Source organism: Hyperolius riggenbachi, chromosome 2 (genome assembly GCF_040937935.1).
Source record: "Hyperolius riggenbachi isolate aHypRig1 chromosome 2, aHypRig1.pri, whole genome shotgun sequence".
Taxonomy (NCBI): domain Eukaryota; kingdom Metazoa; phylum Chordata; class Amphibia; order Anura; family Hyperoliidae; genus Hyperolius; species Hyperolius riggenbachi.
In genome coordinates this window covers 431,658,170-431,677,292 of record NC_090647.1, presented here as the reverse complement: position 1 = coordinate 431,677,292, position 19,123 = coordinate 431,658,170, and the positions used below count along the sequence as shown (strand labels likewise).

General features: G+C 43.5%; 1 protein-coding gene across 7 annotated transcripts in view; it reads left to right on the top strand.

Moving 5' to 3' along the window:
- The window catches only part of LOC137546917 (interleukin-5 receptor subunit alpha-like), an 89,875-nt gene extending 79,581 nt beyond the window's left edge, over positions 1 to 10,294 (top strand). For all 7 annotated transcript variants that reach the window (XM_068269949.1, XM_068269954.1, XM_068269955.1 and 4 more), the window contains 3 exons: positions 112 to 223; positions 4,726 to 4,807; positions 10,182 to 10,294. In XM_068269949.1, the coding sequence (XP_068126050.1) occupies positions 112 to 223; positions 4,726 to 4,807; positions 10,182 to 10,259 (272 nt within the window). In that variant the 3' untranslated portion in view covers positions 10,260 to 10,294. The remainder of the gene's footprint in view (positions 1 to 111; positions 224 to 4,725; positions 4,808 to 10,181) is intronic.
- The last annotated feature ends 8,829 nt before the right edge of the window (positions 10,295 to 19,123 follow it).

The window sequence follows — 19,123 nt, the reverse complement described above, 5'->3', positions numbered from 1 at the left end:
TATTTTTTTCTTTTAAAAAGCAAAGTATATGTATACTGTATGCATAACTAGTTTTGTGTAATCTTGTTTAGAAATTAAAGTCACAAGTAATATCCTCAATTATTGTTCCAGGTCCTCGCAAAAGCCATGAGGAAAAGACTTTGTATGATGCACTGATTCCTACAGTTGGGATAACCATCTTAATACTTGTTTTCTTAATAGCTTCTACATTCCTGTACAAAAGGTAATAACACATCTGCTGTTAATTTGTATTACTGTCTGTACCAATCATTTGTTTCACTGTCTGAACTAATATCAGGAAGCATGACAAATGTCAGTACAAAATCTGAAGAAGGTTTAAAATCTAATCTTACAATCAATTGGATTTCCCAGATCACAAATTATGTAACCAAACACAAAAGAAAAAGATAACGCATATACTGTAGCACAGTAGAGATGCCAACAGGATATAAAACACTAAAAGAACTTAAAAACCCATCTTGGTAATAGAGGAGGCAGTGGTGGACTTACCTCCTCCAAGCAGAACATACGACTGTGGATTTTCAGTCAAAACAATTTTATTGGATACTCCAAATAAAGTGCAACGCATTTCGCGGGGTACAAACCCGCCTCATCAGGCAATAACAGATAGGAGTAAACAGCATCTGCCAGTATCATCAATGCTGAACGCATCTGTTATTCACAGAAGTTTTTTAAGTTCTTTTAGTGTTTTTTATCCTGTTGGCGCCTCTGTTATCCTATTATCTACATCAAGTCTACCCTTGGTGGAGGGTTGTACCCTTCCTTCTTCTACTACAGAGAGCGACTTTTTAATCCTGAGTGGGGTCAGGACAATCTCCCCACCTGCTTTGACAGTGGTTGCCTAATTGGTAACCCTGGTTTGTGAGTATTAAATTATTATTATTACTCTTCTAATTATACATTACCAGTACATACTACACTATATTGGGCTCTTGGTGTTCTATCTTTTTCTGATATAGCACAGTGTTCACAAAAATGTATCTTTATTGAAAACCTTTTAACATTTTAAAAAATCTATTTAAAAACAAGGCATGGCCACCAGATACAAGAATACAAAGCATCTCTAGGGTGTGTACAGCTCTGAATGTCTTTCTCATGTGCAAAATTTCGGTCCAAAAAGAGGGTGTTTTTATTCACTTAAAAATGTATCAGATGTAAGCTAACGAGGTGGTGGACCATTAATATGCAGAGAAATGTAGTATGTATGTATTGTATTATATGCTGAAATGCAAACTGTAGTAACCAAGAACTGTGCAAAATGTGCAAATGCAATATATCTTTACTATGTGTTTAGCTCTGGATATCTCCCAGATGTGCAAACTATCAGTCCAGGAGGGGTAGGTTCACCTCATAAATGTACCAACTGTGAAAATAATGAGGTGATGGACCACCAAAATGCACAGGCGAAAGAAATCTAGCATAAATGATACTATATACTGATATGCAAACTGCTAATCAGTAGTCAAGAGTGAGCACATCTTTCTCTCGCCTGTGCATTTTAAAAATATTGGCAAGCTGTCGCAAACAAGAGATTTGGGCACCAGGCGGCATCTGATCATTATCGTTTTTTTGTGGGGTTTTTTTTGTGCAGGGGGCTAGTTAGGGTTAAACATTGGTAAGGTTTTTTTGCAGGGGGGTGGGGGGGGGTGGGGTAGGGGGAGGAGGGGAACAACACGGATTAGGTGTCCGGAAGGGGGTTTGTGCAGGGGTGTGACACTTAGGGTTCAGTGTCAGGAAGGGGGTTTGTGTGTGTGTGTGTGTGTGGGGGGGGAGGGTTGGCTAGAGTTAGGGTCAAGCAGTGCGTTTCTGCTGGGGGGACAGTTAGGGTTAGACATTAGTAAGGGTTATTTTGCGGGGGGGGGGGCGAGGGGACGATTTGGATTAGGTGTCTGGAAGGGGGTTTGTGCAGGGGTGTGACACTTTGGGTTCAGTGTCAGGAAGGGGGTTTGTGCGGGGGGGGGGGGGTTGGCTAGAGTTAGGCGTCAAGAAGTGGGTTTGTGCAGGGGGGACAGTTAGGGTTTCGCATCAGAAAGGGGGTTTGTGCAGGGAGGACGTTTAGGGTTAGGCATCAGAAAGATGGTTTGTGTAGTGGGGAGGTATTAGGCATCAGGGGGTGGGCTCTGTCTGAGAGTAGGGTTAGGTTTAGCTACAGTAAAATATCGGTAATAATTACCAATATTTTACAATCAAAAATGGAAACCTTAGATAGTAGAATATTGGTAAATGTACCAATATTCTACCATTAGCAGTTTTCCTGTGTCCGATTTTCCCAGGCGCCCGTAATGCACGCACGCATTTACAGGAGCTTGCATGTGTGCGTTCAGTAGAACATCCCATACATCCCCTGCTTTTATTTTTGTGCTGTGGCTCGTCTACGTCCCTTTGACCAGTCTAACCAATTACATAGTAGACTGTGCAAAGAAGAGATGGGTTATGGAAAAGTGAAAAATCAGACAAATCATATTAAACAATTCTATGTTTGGCCATACACGTGTCGATTTTTTGCATCAATATCTGGCTGATTCACTAATTTGACTGAATTTGGACTTTGGACTTGGAGCAGAGCAGGGACAAGGTCCTCCAGCACCCAAGGCTGAGACACCAAAGTGCGCCCCTCCATCCCTCCCACCCCAGCCGTCACACGTTGCAGCATGTTGCAGCATCCATTATCATAACGGCGAATACTATGACACGCTCCTTTAGCATGTTTGCCTACTGCGTGTGCGCGTAACCATGGTTACACGCTCCTTGGTTTGTTTACTTCTAGTCTGACGCGAGTTCAGGCATGCGTAGGAGGGTCCTAGCTATTGGATCTCACAAGCATTCGTCCGACACACCCCTTCCTGGTTAGCGGCTCTCTGGCACTTGCTGTAATGCCCTGACGTCACGGGCTCGGTGATTGGTCAGACGCAGCTGAGCGTGCCGGAAGTACGCAATACGAGCTCCGGCCGCTCGGTATCGTAGTAGGGTTAAGGTGGGCAGCATGAGCGATCTCCTGTGGCGGGAATGGACAGCCAATCAATTTAAATACATTGGTGAGTGACAGCATTGGTTTGCATTACATTTAGAACTATCATATGCTATTAGCAAAAGTTTGCCAGGAGACCCATTAGTGGGCATTGTATACATGATGTGCACAGTTGTTTAGGTTGTGTTTAATATGTATTAGTAGCATTGATCGCCCCATGGAGTACATGTTTACATGTTTAGATATTCTAATGAGTGGGTGTGTGCCCTGCTTCAGTGGGCTGACCTGCTTTAGTCTTGGTATGTATTTAATGTAGTGTGCACTTCATAGTGAAATGTTTGTCTGCACTTATCTGAGGAAGGGGACCCTTTGTGGCCCCGAAACAATTGTCATACTCTGTGTTTACACATTATGGTGAAATAAAACTACCTTTTGGCTCTTTGGAGAAGCTGGTGTGCGAACCTAGCCTTGGACTGTTTGAAATTATGTCCAACATTGGACTTATTCTGGAAAAGGCCAATGTCGGATGTAGTTCAACATATAATTTGAAAGGGTTAACTATGTGTGCTACATAAGGAGCTTTGTCCTTTGTCTACGTCTTAGATCAGAATGACCAATTTAAATGCTATCTAGTGTAAGACTTTTTATGTTCTGAGTACTGAAGGCACTCTGACTGTGCCAATTTTACAAACAGACAAGATTCTAAGTTTCGAAAACGCGAAAATGGAAGTTTGGGCCATCTCTGTCTCTAAACGGAAGCCAGGCTCTCAAGGAACAATATCTGTGACCTCCTAAAATATGGCTTCAAGCACCACAGATGTGGAACAGCCCTTGTCCAGATTTGCAATGATCTGCTCATGGCCAGAGACCAAGCAAGTGTTCCATCCTGATGGATGTGCTTGATCTCTCAGCAGCTTTTGATACACTTGGTCATGAAATTTTGCTTAACAGGCTGCAAGAGTACTGTGGCATTGATGATTTAGTCCTCAAATGGTTGTCCTTCTTCCTGGCTGGCAAAACACAAAGGGTAGTCTTGGGACTTTTCTGGTCTAACACTGTACCACTAAAATATGGTTAGCCCCAGGGCTCGTTACTATCCCCTTTGTTGTTCACCACATACACATTGCCACTCAGAAAAATAATCCAAAAACATTGTTTGACATACCATTGCCATGCTGATGAAACCCAGCTATATTTGTCATTCAAACCAGACATGACCAACCCCATTCCAAACATAACCAGATGCTTAATTTCAGGAGTTAATGAATGCCAAATGGCTTAAAATAAACGCTGACAAGACTGAGGTTCTTGAAGTCTGAGCTCAGCTCCTAGCAGCAAAGCAGCTCCAGACACATCAACATCACTGAGGGTAGGGAACTCAGTGACCATCAGATAGGCCTAAGGAATATTGCAAAAATTAAGCACCCAATTCATTCAGAGGATCTTCCAACCCTAGCTCACACCTTCATCACATCACAGCTAGATATTAGAATTAGATTACAGGCACATTACTGTGTTGTGTATTGCACAGTGCGATGGAAGATGTTGGTACTATATAAAAATAAACAAAATACTGAAAGCAGAAAAGGTATTTGTAAAAGGAAAATATATATGTGTGTAGTGTGTGGTTATTTGTATAAATAAATCTGTTATTTATAGAGACAGTGGTACACTTTTGTAACTTATCGATTCTTTGAAACATTACTCATAATTCTCTATACCTTTTCTTTATGTAGGATATTGAACATATGCCTTCCAAGAATTCCTGAGCCACATAATTACTTGGATTTTACAGGAGACTCCCTAAAAAATATCAAGGTAATATCATCATAAAACTACTTGTAAATGTTCCTATAGAAGTAATTTTTAGGGATAAGTGAACACAGTTTTGCAAAAAGTTAAACTGTACCCACTCATGTCAGAGGAGGTGGCCACAGCAGTGAGGGTTAATTTAGCTGTATGACCTTTGGTCATGGTGCTACACTCTGTACTCCATTATCCAGATACTTCTTTCTTCAAAGTCAGAACTTTCGCTGTGAAGGAGGAAGTGTCGAGAGGATACACCGCAGCATGGAGAGCAAGTCAAGAGGTGGTCACATGGGTTAAATAACCCTCTATGCCACATCCACCTCTTCAGACACAAGTGGGTACAGTTGCGTTTCTCATGAAGCTGTGCTTGCTCATCCCTAGCCATTTTCACAAATTAGTTATTTTAAGCTGAATTTCATGGTCTTACAAAGTTCACAGCTTAGTACTTTTTGTAAATAACCATTTATTTATTTCTTAATTTAAAATGGATGCTTCAGGATGTACAGTATAGGGGAAAGGATTTTATAGAATGGATATATTAATGCCTCCCGGAAAAATATAAAGAGAGAAACATGCACGCCAACTCTGTGGCTCCTATTCAATTCCCTTTTTCTCCGTTGTTTTCCACCGGGAGATATGTTTTCGTCTTCTGTTTAAAATAACTTTACAGCAGTCTGCAATTAAAAAGTACAGAAAAGTAGGTTACAAAGTACTACTATTTTTGAGTATCTTCTTTCTTTCTGGTGGCTTAAAGAGCATTTTATTGATAAGGGCCCATATGCAATTCACTTTTTCTCCTGAGTTTTCTCCTAGATTATATGTTTAAACTCGAGAATAAAATGCCTTTTAAGCTTCCAGAAAGCAAGATAATGCTCAAAATAATTTTGATAGTACCTTTTCACCTACTTTTTAGTACTTTTTTAGTTGAAAAGTGCTGTAAAGTTATTTAAAACCAAAGATGAAAAATTATCTCCTAGGAGAAAACGCAGCTGAAAAAGAGAATTGCATATAGCGCAAAGTGTGAACAGATCACCTAGGAAAAATCATAACAGAAAAAGTTAATTTCATATGGGCCAAAGTGAATTGACCGAGGGCCTGTTTGTGAGATAATTGGATAGTTGGCAGTATATTTACTTGCATGTAAATCTACAATGAGAAGGAATATTATGAAAGATGGCAGATGTAATAGGAGTGGCATGTGGCATAATTTTGCATCATCTTTGAGGTCAGCATAATGTATCTGTTTACAGTGCTTTCCAAGTAAAAACAATTGCATTATCTCATGGTTTAGGAGTGTGTTCACTATGCAGATGTCAAGTATGTGACATCATTAAATCCCCCAATATAATCATTAGATTACATATTTCTCTTTATGTAAATCTTCTATTGCATACATCTTTTGCAAGCTACTTCATGTTATAAAAGACAGAAGTGTGCTGCTTAAATGGAAAGTGGCATCACCACCATATCTGATCATAGCCGTTTCAGTGTAGCAACTCTCGCATCCTCGTTTGGTTTGGCAATGTGTTAAACCGTTACTATTTAACTTTAAATGATACATGAGGCCAATTTGAAAAAGAAAGGCTTTACTCACCTGGGGTTTTTTCCAGCCCCCAGATGAAGTTTCGTTCTGCTCCAGCCAGGCTGCCACCGTCCCTTCTGTAATATCCCAACCCACGGCTGAGTTGTGGTCTTCTGCGCATGTTGTGTCATGTCATCGGACTCCCATGCTCAGGAGGGCCCTGCGTTTGCGCAGTCCATATTTTTATGAACTGCACAAGCGCTCTCAAGTATGGGAGCGTGATCACAAGAGGCGCGCACACACAGAAGACCATGACCCAGTTGTGGTCTTACAGTGGGGACGTCAGCAACCTGGAGCAGAGTAGAACTTCGGCGCCGGACAGACACACATCTAGGGGCTGGAAGAAGCCCCAGGTGAGTAAAGCCTTTCTTTTTCAGATTGGCCTCAGGTATCCTTTAAGGCAGTGTTCCCCAACCCTGTCCTCAAGGCCCACCAACACTGCTTGTATTGTATATATTCACAGAGGTAGTTAATTAGCTCTGCTGCAACACTAATTACCCCACCTGTTATTGTGAGTGGTTTCCTGCAAAACGTACAGTTGGTGGGCCTTGAGGACAGGGTTGGGGACACTGAAGTGAGAGTGATATGCAGGCTGACATATTCATTTCATTTTAAATCATACTAGTTGCTTGGCATTCCGGCTGATCCTTAGCCTCTAATACTTTTAGACAGACTGTGAACCAGCAAGCAGATAATTCATTTTTTACAAAAATCTGATAAGATTAGCTGCATGCTTGTTTCAGATGTGATTAAAACACTTCTGATGCCAGAATGATCAGCAGGGCTGCCAGGCAACTGGTATGGTTTCAAAGGAAATAAATATGGCAACTTCCATATGCCTCTCGCTACTGGTCTTCTTTAAAGGACCACTACTGCAAAGAATAGCAAAACTTAAAATGCATGTTTATGCATATGTTAAAATGCACATTTATTCTAGAGTAAAATCTATTGTCAATTTCCTTTCTCTTACATTGCTGTCACAGATTATCGTTAATATTGACTAATTGTTGATCCCCTATGAATATTGCATGCGTTTCTGTATGAAATTTGCATGCGATAAACAGACATTGCTTTCCTAGGGAGCTGAAATGTGTTTCCCACATAAGTAAAAAGCTATACTGTAATTTTTCAATGGTTAAAAAGGCTGATTATTAAAAACACAAATGCATGAACACCTCATGGAGGGTGGAAAACACACACACAAATGCATACAAAAAGGCAAACAAGTGAAAAACACAGAAATGTACATAGTAGAAAACTCATGGTTTTCTACACAGACGAGTGTGCTCCCAGCCTTAAAGCAGTAGGATCAGCCATACAATGCCAGGGAAAAAAACACATATATAAGTAGATAAATACTTGATCTACTTACATAACACATGTATTATACTGTCCACGTTTTGATTTCAGTGAATGTTATATAGTAAATGACGAGAATTCTGCTAGTGGTGGGGGCCATGTCTTTTGCCCACAGTGAAGGCTAACTCGTGATGTCATTTCTGCCCTTTACTTTTTTTCTTGTCTCCGTCAATCGCTGAGTCGCCTCAGCCTTGCTTGTAAACACAAGTGAGTAGGGGATTAGGTTTCAGATAAGCAGCTGGCAGGGAAATAAAGGAAAGAGGAGGAATACATTATAGATAAAAAGAACCTCCCGCATGCAATTCTTTGGCACCGACTACTAAAGGGCCAGTGCTCCTTAAGTATGTCATAACTCCAAATCATAACAGCAGAACAAGTTTTGAAAGTTTTGAATGCAGGATTAGCATCTTTATCACTTAATACACTCAGACCAGTTGCTGTTGAAACTTGATTTTTATGGTGACGATACCGCTTTTATAATAATTCAAGAAAAACTATCGGTTGGCCCGAAAAATCGAAAGCTTTTTTCATTAATTCGAGAAATCTGATTTTCCAGTTTTTAATTAATGAAAGAAGATCAGGAGTGTTGAATTTTTGTGATTAATTTTAATGAAAATTTAATGGTGTAGGGTAGATTTGTCAACTACATGATATACAGGCCCAAGCAATTTTTTCTGAGTTTCACATTTTTTTTTTCATAATTGGGTAAAAACAATCAGTCAGAAAAAAATGATTGCAATTTTTTAACTGAAAAGATATTTTAAAAAAATGCATTGTGTGTGGACACATCTTTATGGTGCCCATACAAGTTACAATTAAACCAATTGAGTTTAAATTAAAAATAATCCTTTTTTTTTCAAATCAAGAAAAATCGAATAATTATTCAGTTTTTTTGATAAATATCTTATCGGAAATGTTGGAAACGTCTGAGTAATTGAGAAGTTGTGTAGTGCATGGTAGGTTGTATAAGAAGATACACCTAGATAAAACAACTTTTTCTGCATATTCGATGGTTTTTCTGTAATTTTCAGAAAAATCAAACATCAAAAGTGTATGGTACTTCGAAAAGAATTAAAAAAAAAATATTTGACCAAATGGAATCGAATTTCATTGATTGAAAAACAAAGAATATAAAACAAAACAGTATGTTGTAAATGTACTTATTTTCCACCCCTTCCCCATAAATAGTTACCTTAGGGACTTTTTAAATATGTATGTTATGTCGATATATTAATGTTGCTTTTGTAAATAAAAGCCTATAATTATGTTTATAGTATAAAAAAACACTAAACTGAAAAAATACACCTTTGTTTCCAAATAAAATATTATCGCCATACATTGTACTAGGGACGCAATTTAGGTGTTGAAATAAACGGGACAAATGGGCAAAAAAATTTGACTGTTTTACTTACAATAGCACTTTTTTTTTTAAACTACAATGGCTGAAAACTAAGAAATGATACATTTTTGCAATTTTTCTCTTCTTCTTCCCTGGAAAATGCATATATAATAAAATAATTCTTAGCAAAAAGTATTGCCCAAAGAAAGCCTAGTTTGTCCCGCAAAAAATAATATATAGATCGTTTCAGTGTGTTAAGTAGTCATAAAGTTATTGGCGAATGAATGGGAGGTGCATTATGTGAAAATTGCTCTGGTCTTGAAGTGGTAAAAACATTTGGTAGGTAAGTGGTTAAGATGGGGGATACTACGTGATTGTGGTGGGGGAATAAGTGATTGTATGGCATGTGTAAATATGTACAGCACCTTCTGAGCCATTTGGGTGAAACATGTTAAGGTTTATGTACAGCACTATGTATATGATGTGATACCATCTCCCATCTAATGTTGGATAACAACGTGAATTACCACTGCTTGGGAGGCTGCTAATGAAAAGCACACAGTTAGGGCAGTCTCCACCTATTCACGATATCCACCATCTGTGGTTGGGCTTATAAGCACTCTACAACTGTAGGATAGCTACACCCCACTCTGGTACAGACTAGTGAGTGGAGGGGGATAAGCAAAGACCCCCACACTGACTGAGTGTACACAAGTATTTACTTGGCCTGACTTTTGATCCACCCCTGACATAGGGGTTTTTAATCATTTTTGATTACTTATTTAATGAAGTTAGACAGTTACAAGCTTTTATATGTGCCAATAGGGCTGTCCAGCAGGACTCAAGTGTTGTATGTAAAACATCAAATCATGAAGGCAAAGTTCAATCTATTACAGTAAATTTCAACTGTTGGTAAATTCCAAACTATGTTGTTTTTTTATCTAATGAAGAGTGATTTATTGGCCACATTATTAGTTTACTGAACTGTATTCCTTTTGCTGCCTTCAGATATATATATATATACGTATGTGACTATCTTTTAATGAGAAACAAATAGTAAAATAATGCACATAACATTTTTACTTTTCTTTTTTTACCCCCAGGATGAATATTTTTTCAAGATTCTTCCAAATTTGGAAAATGAACTACATGACTACATCGTCGTAGAAAATGTCCCTTAAAGAGAACCTGAACTTAAAATAAAAAGTCAAAATAATCATACACTAGTCAGGCTTACCTGCTGTGTAGTCTACTTCTAAATCTCTTTCTCCTCTCCTGCTGTAAGGAAACGCGGAAAGGCCGCCGTCTCTCAAGGTGAGGCGGCTGTTTCCGCGTCCAGCATGGCGCCACAACGCGGAAAAAACGCCGCATGCCGCATAGGCAGTGCGGCGGAATCCGCATTGGTAACGGCGGAATCCGCATCAGAGGCGGCCCCCCGCACTAGATACATTGCATGACAGTACTGGTGTGGCTGGGACTGATGGTCCACCAAGATTCAGACTTACACGCGCGCGAGCACAGAGGCAGAGTTTAAATAACTGTTAGAAGGGAGTCGGCTGACCAGCTGGGTCAGCTGACAATTTCCACTGCTCTCATTGGACCAGCAATTAGGGAGGTCCTGGAAAGGTCCTAGAGTATATTTACTGCTGGTTGTTCACTTGCTCTTTGTCTGGCGTGCGATCACATATGTGGGAGCACCCAGATCCGTAGTCAGATCCGCAAGTGTGCCGGGACCAGCTGGAGCTGTAATCCTACACTTAGCTAGATTCTGTTGATAGCTAAAGTACTAGTTTGATTGTGATTATCTGTTATGACTTTTGCCTGCCTTGACTACCCTTCTGAACTCTGATCTTGTACCTCGATATTTCTGATACTCTGTTGCCGAACCCCGGCTCGTTCCTTGACTCTGCTTCTGCCTCCTGATTTTGTACCCCGATATATCTGATACCCCGTTGCTGAACCCTGCCTGTACTTTGACTCCGCCTTTGCCTCCTGATCTTGTACTTTATCTGTCCGTGTGTGTACGACCTGGCTTGTCCGACCTCGAGAACCGACCTTACTGTTAGAGGCGGTTCCTCGCTCTGTTAGTAATCCTTCCTCCTGAAGGTTACTTCCAGTCTGTCCTTCCTACTGTCAGTCTGACTCCTCCCGTCTTGGAGAGCTCAGGTCTGCGGAAGGAATCTGTGCAGTACCCCTTGCTGCACTGAGGCCTAGTCCTCTAAGTGTTACTGTTACACCTAACACTACACTCTACTCAGGTGAACAGAGGTTAGCTAGTATATCGGATTATCAGTGATACTGCAGATCACGTATAATCTGGTATACATCTGTATTCCCAGTGATTCTGCAGATCACTGGTAATCAGATCCTCTCTGTGCTTCACCGATCGTTACAGAACGCCAGACCAAATACAAAATGGACGCAAACACTGATTGTCTGGGTGTACTTGCCACTTCGGTGGACAACATCAATCAAGTACTGGGCACCCACATGACCCTTATTGATGCCCTATCAGGGTCTGTACAAACCCTCCAGACATCAGTGGATCATGTGCGATCCTCTCCTAGCTCTGACATACGTATGCCTGTACCTGAAAGCTTTTCCGGTCACAGATCTGACTTCCGGAATTTTAGGAGTAGAGTATTGTCCTATTTTGAGTTGAGACCCCAATCTTCGGGTACTGAGACCAAGAGGGTCACGTTTATAAAGACTTTGTTGTCCGGCGACTCCCAGTCTTGGGCATATAGCCTGCCCGCCAGAGACAAAGCTCTTACCTCTGTAGAGGAATTCTTTAAAGCTATGGCAGTAATTTACGACGATTCGGACCTTGCTTCGACTTCTGAGCGGAAGCTCAAGCTTTTGCGTCAAGGCGAAGGTCCGGTCGAAGATTACGCGGCCGAGTTTAGGAGGTGGTCAGTTACAGCCAGGTGGGACACTTATGCCCTATTAGATCGTTTCTTGTCAGGGCTGTCCGATGAGGTCTCTGATTTGATGTTAAGCCAGCCCGAGCCCAGAACAGTCGATGAGGCCATCTCAGCGGCCATCCGAATCGACCGCAGGTTGCGCTACCAAAAACAGACCAGGGGTAGTTCCCGTGTCAGAGGGGTATCTTACACTACGGTCCCAGTGACTCCACCTCCTACTATTTCACCTTCTCCCGTCTTGCCTCCATCCGAGCCGATACAGATTGCTCGGTCAAAATTGACCCAGGTAGAGCGAAGACGGAGAATGACCGAACAGCTGTGTCTGTACTGTGCTGAAGGGGGGCATATAGTACAGAACTGCCCTAAAAAGCCGGGAAGATGCTACCGTTTAGGAGTGGTAGGGGGTAGCACCCTAGGTGCCCAGCTCATACCCTTAAACGAAAAACGTTTGCTCCTTCCATGTATGATTACATGGGGGGACAAATCTGAAGCCACAGAGGCCTTTGTTGATTCAGGCTCCGCGGCTAACTTTATGAGCTCAGAGTTCGCAGAAAAGTTGGGCATTCCGCTCACCCCAGTAAACCCACCTATACAGGTTACTGCTGTGGATGACTCCCCGCTGCAAAGGAACCGTCCGCTGTCTCAGGCACCAGAGGTGGAAGTCACTATTGGGGTTCTGCATAACGAAAGTCTAAGTTTCTTTGTATTACACATGACCACCTCCACAATTGTTTTAAGAATGCCCTGGCTGCACCTCCATTCGCCACAGATTAATTGGGCTACAGGACAATTAACTAGTTGGTCAGACTTCTGTTCCCAACAGTGTCTAGGGAAGGTGACTTTAGGTCAGACCAAGTTGCATGTGGAGGGGGTTCCCGAGCAATACTCTGAGTTCTCGGATGTATTCTGTCCCAAGGCTGCTGACAAGTTACCTCCTCATCGCCCTTTCGATTGCCCCATCGATCTCCGTGCCGGTTGTATGCCCCCTAGGGGTCACCTGTATAATCTGTCTGGACCAGAGAAAATAGCGATGCAGGAGTACATTCATGACAATTTAGCCTAAGGGTTAATTCGCCCCTCCCGGTCGCCTGCAGGGGCCGGTTTCTTTTTTGTTAAGAAAAAAGACGGAGGGCTGCGACCATGCATCGACTACCGTGGCCTGAATAAAATCACGGTGAAGAATCGTTATCCGTTACCGTTGATAGACGATTTATTTACGCAAGTCACGAACGCTAAGATCTTTTCAAAATTAGATCTGAGGGGTGCATACAACCTGGTCCGCATTAGAAAGGGTGATGAATGGAAGACGGCCTTCAACACTCCCGACGGGCATTACGAGTACTTAGTGATGCCCTTCGGGTTGTGCAATGCGCCAGCCATCTTTCAAGAATTAATCAACGAGGTATTCACGGAGGTGTTGGGTAGATTTGTACTAGTATACCTTGACGATATACTAATCTATTCCAACAACCTCCCCGAGCACAGGGCCCACGTTAAATTCGTGTTGGACAAATTGAGGCAAAATATGCTGTATGCTAAGGTGGAGAAATGTATTTTCGAGGTGACCACTGTCACATTTTTAGGGTATGTGATCTCCACCTCAGGTCTGTCAATGGATCCTGCCAAGGTCACAGCTGTCCTGGAATGGCCACAGCCAGTGGGGTTGAAACCCCTGCAAAGATTTTTAGGTTTTGCAAATTACTATAGGAGGTTCATAAAGGGATACTCCACGATGATTGCCCCTCTTACCAGTCTCACAAAAAGGGGGCAGATACCAACCACTGGTCTCCTGAGGCTGTGGCAGCTTTTTCTCACTTAAAAAAATAGTTTTGCTCTGCACCCATATTGAGACACGTAGACACCTCTTACCCATTCATTGTTGAGGTAGATGCCTCAGAAGTTGGAGTAGGGGCTGTGCTGTCTCAATGCTCTGGGCTGCAGGGGAGGTTGCAACCGTGTGCCTATTTCTCTCGGAGGTTTTCACCGGCAGAGAAAAACTATGACATAGGCAACCGGGAACTTCTGGCCATTAAATTGGCATTTGAAGAATGGCGCCACTTGTTAGAAGGGGCAGAACACACGATCACAGTGTATACTGATTACAAGAATCTGGAATACATCGAGGGGGCTAAGAGACTAAGTCCCCGACAGGCCCGTTGGTCGTTATTTTTTACGAGGTTCAGATTTATTATCACATACACTCCAGGCAGCAAAAACATCAAGGCAGATGCCCTGTCCAGATGTTTCGAATTAGAGACAGCACAGCCCCCCGCTCCTGAGTCCATCATCCCGCAGAGGCTGGTGTTAGCAGCCACAGAGACCTGGGAGGATTGGACAAAGGTTTTGGGTCCCTTTCAGCAGGATGTCCCTGAGGGAAAACCGCAGGGGGTCTTGTTTATCCCACTGTTTTTTCGTCTACAGGTCTTACAAATGTTTCACGCCCATAAGAGTGCTGGTCACCCTGGTGCTGCCAGAACGCAGGATCTGATTGCCAGGTGTGCTTGGTGGCCTTCTATGGCAACAGACTGCATTGAATATGTCAGGGAATGTGCGGTATGTGCCAAAAGTAAACCCTCCCGGCAGGCACCTGTCGGTACCTTACAGCCTTTGCCCGCCCCGAGTGAACCATGGACCCACTTGTCCATGGATTTTGTGGGTGAGCTCCCCAGGTCTGAAGGCATGTCGGTCATTTGGGTGGTAGTCGACCGCTTCAGCAAAATGGCCCATTTCGTGCCTTTGAAAGGACTCCCCTCGGCCCAAGAATTGGCTGACCTATTCATCATCCACATTTTCCGGCTGCACGGCATTCCGGAGAACATTGTGTCCGATCGGGGAGTCCAATTTATCTCTAAATTCTGGAGGGCATTTTGCCACCAAATGGGCATGAAGCTGTCTTTCTCGTCAGGCTACCACCCACAGACCAATGGGCAGACTGAACGAAAATAACCAATCTTTAGAACAGTTCTTAAGATGTTACGTTGCGGAGGCACAGAATGACTGGGTGAAGTTTCTGGCTTTTGCAGAATTCGCGCAAAATAATTTAAAGAGTTCTTCTTCTGGTTTTTCCCCGTTCCAGATTGTGACAGGGAGGTCGCCCAAGTTCTCCCCTTTGCCAGTTGCCTCTTCTCCGTTCCCAGCGCTGGAGGATTGGCAGAGGTCACTCAGGGACAATTGGGGAATTGTTAGAGATAATTTGGAGAAAGCGTTCCAAAGTCAAAAGGGTCAAGCAGACAAGAGACGTTCCATGGAATGGAGGTTTCGGCCAGGGGATTTAGTCTGGGTGTCCACACGTCACTTGGCCCTGAAGCAGCCTTCTGCCAAATTGGGCCCCAGGTTTGTGGGTCCGTTTTCTGTGACCAAAAAGATCAACGACGTCACTTATGCCGTTGATCTTCCGTCCAGCATGCGGGGCATAAGATCTTTTCATGTGTCCCTCCTTAAACCAGCAGTCCAGGTGGGTCTAACTCCTCCTCCTCCCGTGTTGGTAGATACCCAACCCGAATATAAAGTGGAAAAAATATTAGATTCTCGCAAGGTACAAAACTCGCTACAGTACCTCGTACATTGGAAAGGGTATGGCATCGAGGAGAGGCAATGGGTACCTGGGAACCGTATGCATGCGGATGAGTTGGTGAGGGAGTTTCATGCCTTACACCCCGAGAAACCTGGTGGGAGTTGTCCGGAGTCCACTCCTCGGGGGGGGGGGGGGTATTGTAAGGAAACGCGGAAAGGCCGCCGTCTCTCAAGGTGAGGCGGCTGTTTCCGCGTCCAGCATGGCGTCACAACGCGGAAAAAACGCCGCATGCCGCATAGGCAGTGTGGCGGAATCCGCATTGGTAACGGCGGAATCCGCATCAGAGGCGGCCCCCGCACTAGATACATTGCATGACAGTACTGGTGTGGCTGGGACTGATGGTCCACCAAGATTCAGACTTACACGCGCGCGAGCACAGAGGCAGAGTTTAAATAACTGTTAGAAGGGAGTCGGCTGATCAGCTGGGTCAGCTGACAATTTCCACTGCTCTCATTGGACCAGCAATTAGGGAGGTCCTGGAAAGGTCCTAGAGTATATATACTGCTGGTTGTTCACTTGCTCTTTGTCTGGCGTGCGATCACATATGTGGGAGCACCCAGATCCGTAGTCAGATCCGCAAGTGTGCCGGGACCAGCTGGAGCTGTAATCCTACACTTAGCTAGATTCTGTTGATAGCTAAAGTACTAGTTTGATTGTGATTATCTGTTATGACTTTTGCCTGCCTTGACTACCCTTCTGAACTCTGATCTTGTACCTCGATATTTCTGATACTCTGTTGCCGAACCCCGGCTCGTTCCTTGACTCTGCTTCTGCCTCCTGATTTTGTACCCCGATATATCTGATACCCCGTTGCTGAACCCTGCCTGTACTTTGACTCCGCCTTTGCCTCCTGATCTTGTACTTTATCTGTCCGTGTGTGTACGACCTGGCTTGTCCGACCTCGAGAACCGACCTTACTGTTAGAGGCGGTTCCTCGCTCTGTTAATAATCCTTCCTCCTGAAGGTTACTTCCAGTCTGTCCTTCCTACTGTCAGTCTGACTCCTCCCGTCTTGGAGAGCTCAGGTCTGCGGAAGGAATCTGTGCAGTACCCCTTGCTGCACTGAGGCCTAGTCCTCTAAGTGTTACTGTTACACCTAACACTACACTCTACTCAGGTGAACAGAGGTTAGCTAGTATATCGGATTATCAGTGATCAGGGATGTAGCAATAGGGGGTGCAGAGGTAGCGACCGCATCGGGGCCCAGAAGGGCCCTCACTCAACTACAGTATTAGCTCTCTATTGGTACTGTGCTCATAATAATCAATTCTATAGATACTTTGAATAGTGGTAATCATTAACAAACTGTTCCCCATTCCCTTCTTACACCTCTGACGCTGTAGTTGCCATTGGCAGGTTTTGGTGCGCCGTATCAATTGTTATGTATAGGGTGCTTGGGGGCCCCCATTGTAAAACTTGCATCGGGGCCCACAGCTCCTTAGCTACGCCACTGTCAGTGATACTGCAGATCACATATAATCTGGTATACATCTGTATTCCCAGTGATTCTGCAGATCACTGGTAATCAGATCCTCTCTATGCTTCACCGATCGTTACACCTGCGTCCCATTTGTCCACTGTGATCAATGGAATTCTCCATCCTCCATTTTAAAAATGGCCATTACCCCATAACAGCTTCCTGGTCAGCACACTGTTAAACTGTAATATCACCCACTCGAGCCATAGGGAAACATGGACATTACCTTGCACATTCAGTTGTAACTGGCAGCTGCTGATATATAACTGACAGCAACTGGTATATTTCAGTTCTGACAAAATATTGTCAGAATTGTAGGGGATCACTGTAAGAAGAAAATGGTGAGCTTCTGAGAGGAACTGGCGGTGAGGTTAGTATGTAATATTCATTTGCAGCTACATCATGTGTTTATTTTAAATAATTTTACTTGCTTCTGGTTCCCTTTAAGAAAGAACATTAAACTATAAGATAAATACAGCTAATTTAAATAATATCCACTTTGTAACTACACTGAGCAAACATATAACAACACTTTTGGTTTTGCTCTCATTTTGCAGAAAACCAGTCAGTATCTGGTGTGGCCACCATTTGCCTCACGTAGTACAACCCCTTCGCTTAGAGTTGATCAGGTTGTTGATTGTGGCCTGTGGAATGTTGGTCCACTCCTCTTCAATAGCTGTGCGAAGCAGCTGAATATTGGAAGGAACTGGAACACACTGTCCTGTACGCTGATCCAGAGCATCCCAAACATGCTCAATGTGTGTCATGTCCGGTAAGTATTCTGGCCATGCAAGAACTGGGATGTTTTCAGCCTCCAGGAATTGTGTACAGATCCTTGCAATATGGGGCCGTGCATTATCATGCTGCAACATGAGGTGATGATCGTGGATGGATGGCATAACAATGGGCCTCAGAATCTCATCACGGTATTGTTGTGCGTTCAAAATGCCATCAATAAAATGCACCTGTGTTCTTTATTCATAACATACACCTGCCCACACCATAACCCCACCGTCACCATGGGCCACATGATCCACAACGTTGACATCGGCAAACCGCTCAACCACAAAAACGCCACACATGCTGTCTATCTTCCCTGAACAATGAAAACTGGGACTCATCCATGAACACAACGCCTCCACAACATGCCAGACGCCATAGAAAATGAGCATTTGCCCACTCAATTCGGTTATGATGACAGACTGCAGTCAGATCCAGATCCCGATGAGGACATCGAGCATGCTGATTAATCTTTCCTGAGACGGTTTATGACAGTTTGTGCAGAAACTATTTGGTTAGGCAACCAGATTGAGACCAGCCACCCGGACTGCTGCAGCAACAAACGATCATGGAGGTGAACATGCTGGATGTGGAGGTCCTGGGCTGGTGTGGTTACACATGGTCTGTGGTTGTGAGGCTGGTTGGATGTACTGCCAAATTCTCTGAAGCGCCTTTGGAGATGGCTTATGGTAGAGAAATGAACATTTCACAGGCAACAGCTCTAGGTGACATTCCTACAGTCAGCATGCCAATTGCACGCTCCCTCAAATGCAACATCTGTGGCATTGTGCTGTGTGATCAAACATTTCAGAGTGGCCTTTTATTGTAGCCAGTCTAAGGCACACCTGTGCAATATTCATGCTGTCTAATCAGCACCTTGATGCACTACACCCGTGAGGTGGAATGGATTAGGCAGACACACTATAAGCGCTTTTCTGAGCGCTTTTTAGCCATCAGAGCTTTTTGAGAGCTTTTTAAAAACCGCTCCCATTGACTTGCATTAAAATCGCGGTAAAACTGACGTAAAATCGCACAATTGCAGAGAAGCAACTCATGTGTCTCAGAGGGCCAACTCCTCTGTCAGTCTATGGCTCCATGTGTTGTTATCATCATCTTTTCCGGGACACCTTCCCTCTGTGACCTGTTATTAAATAATATGCCCCAGTTCACAAAGAAGATGCAGCCAGTGGGGGATGAAGACGGGGTTTTACAGACCCACAGGCTGACAGAGGAGTGTGCCCACCGACACAGGTAAGTTTCTAATCTGCCAAACACTTTGCAGGGGCCCCAG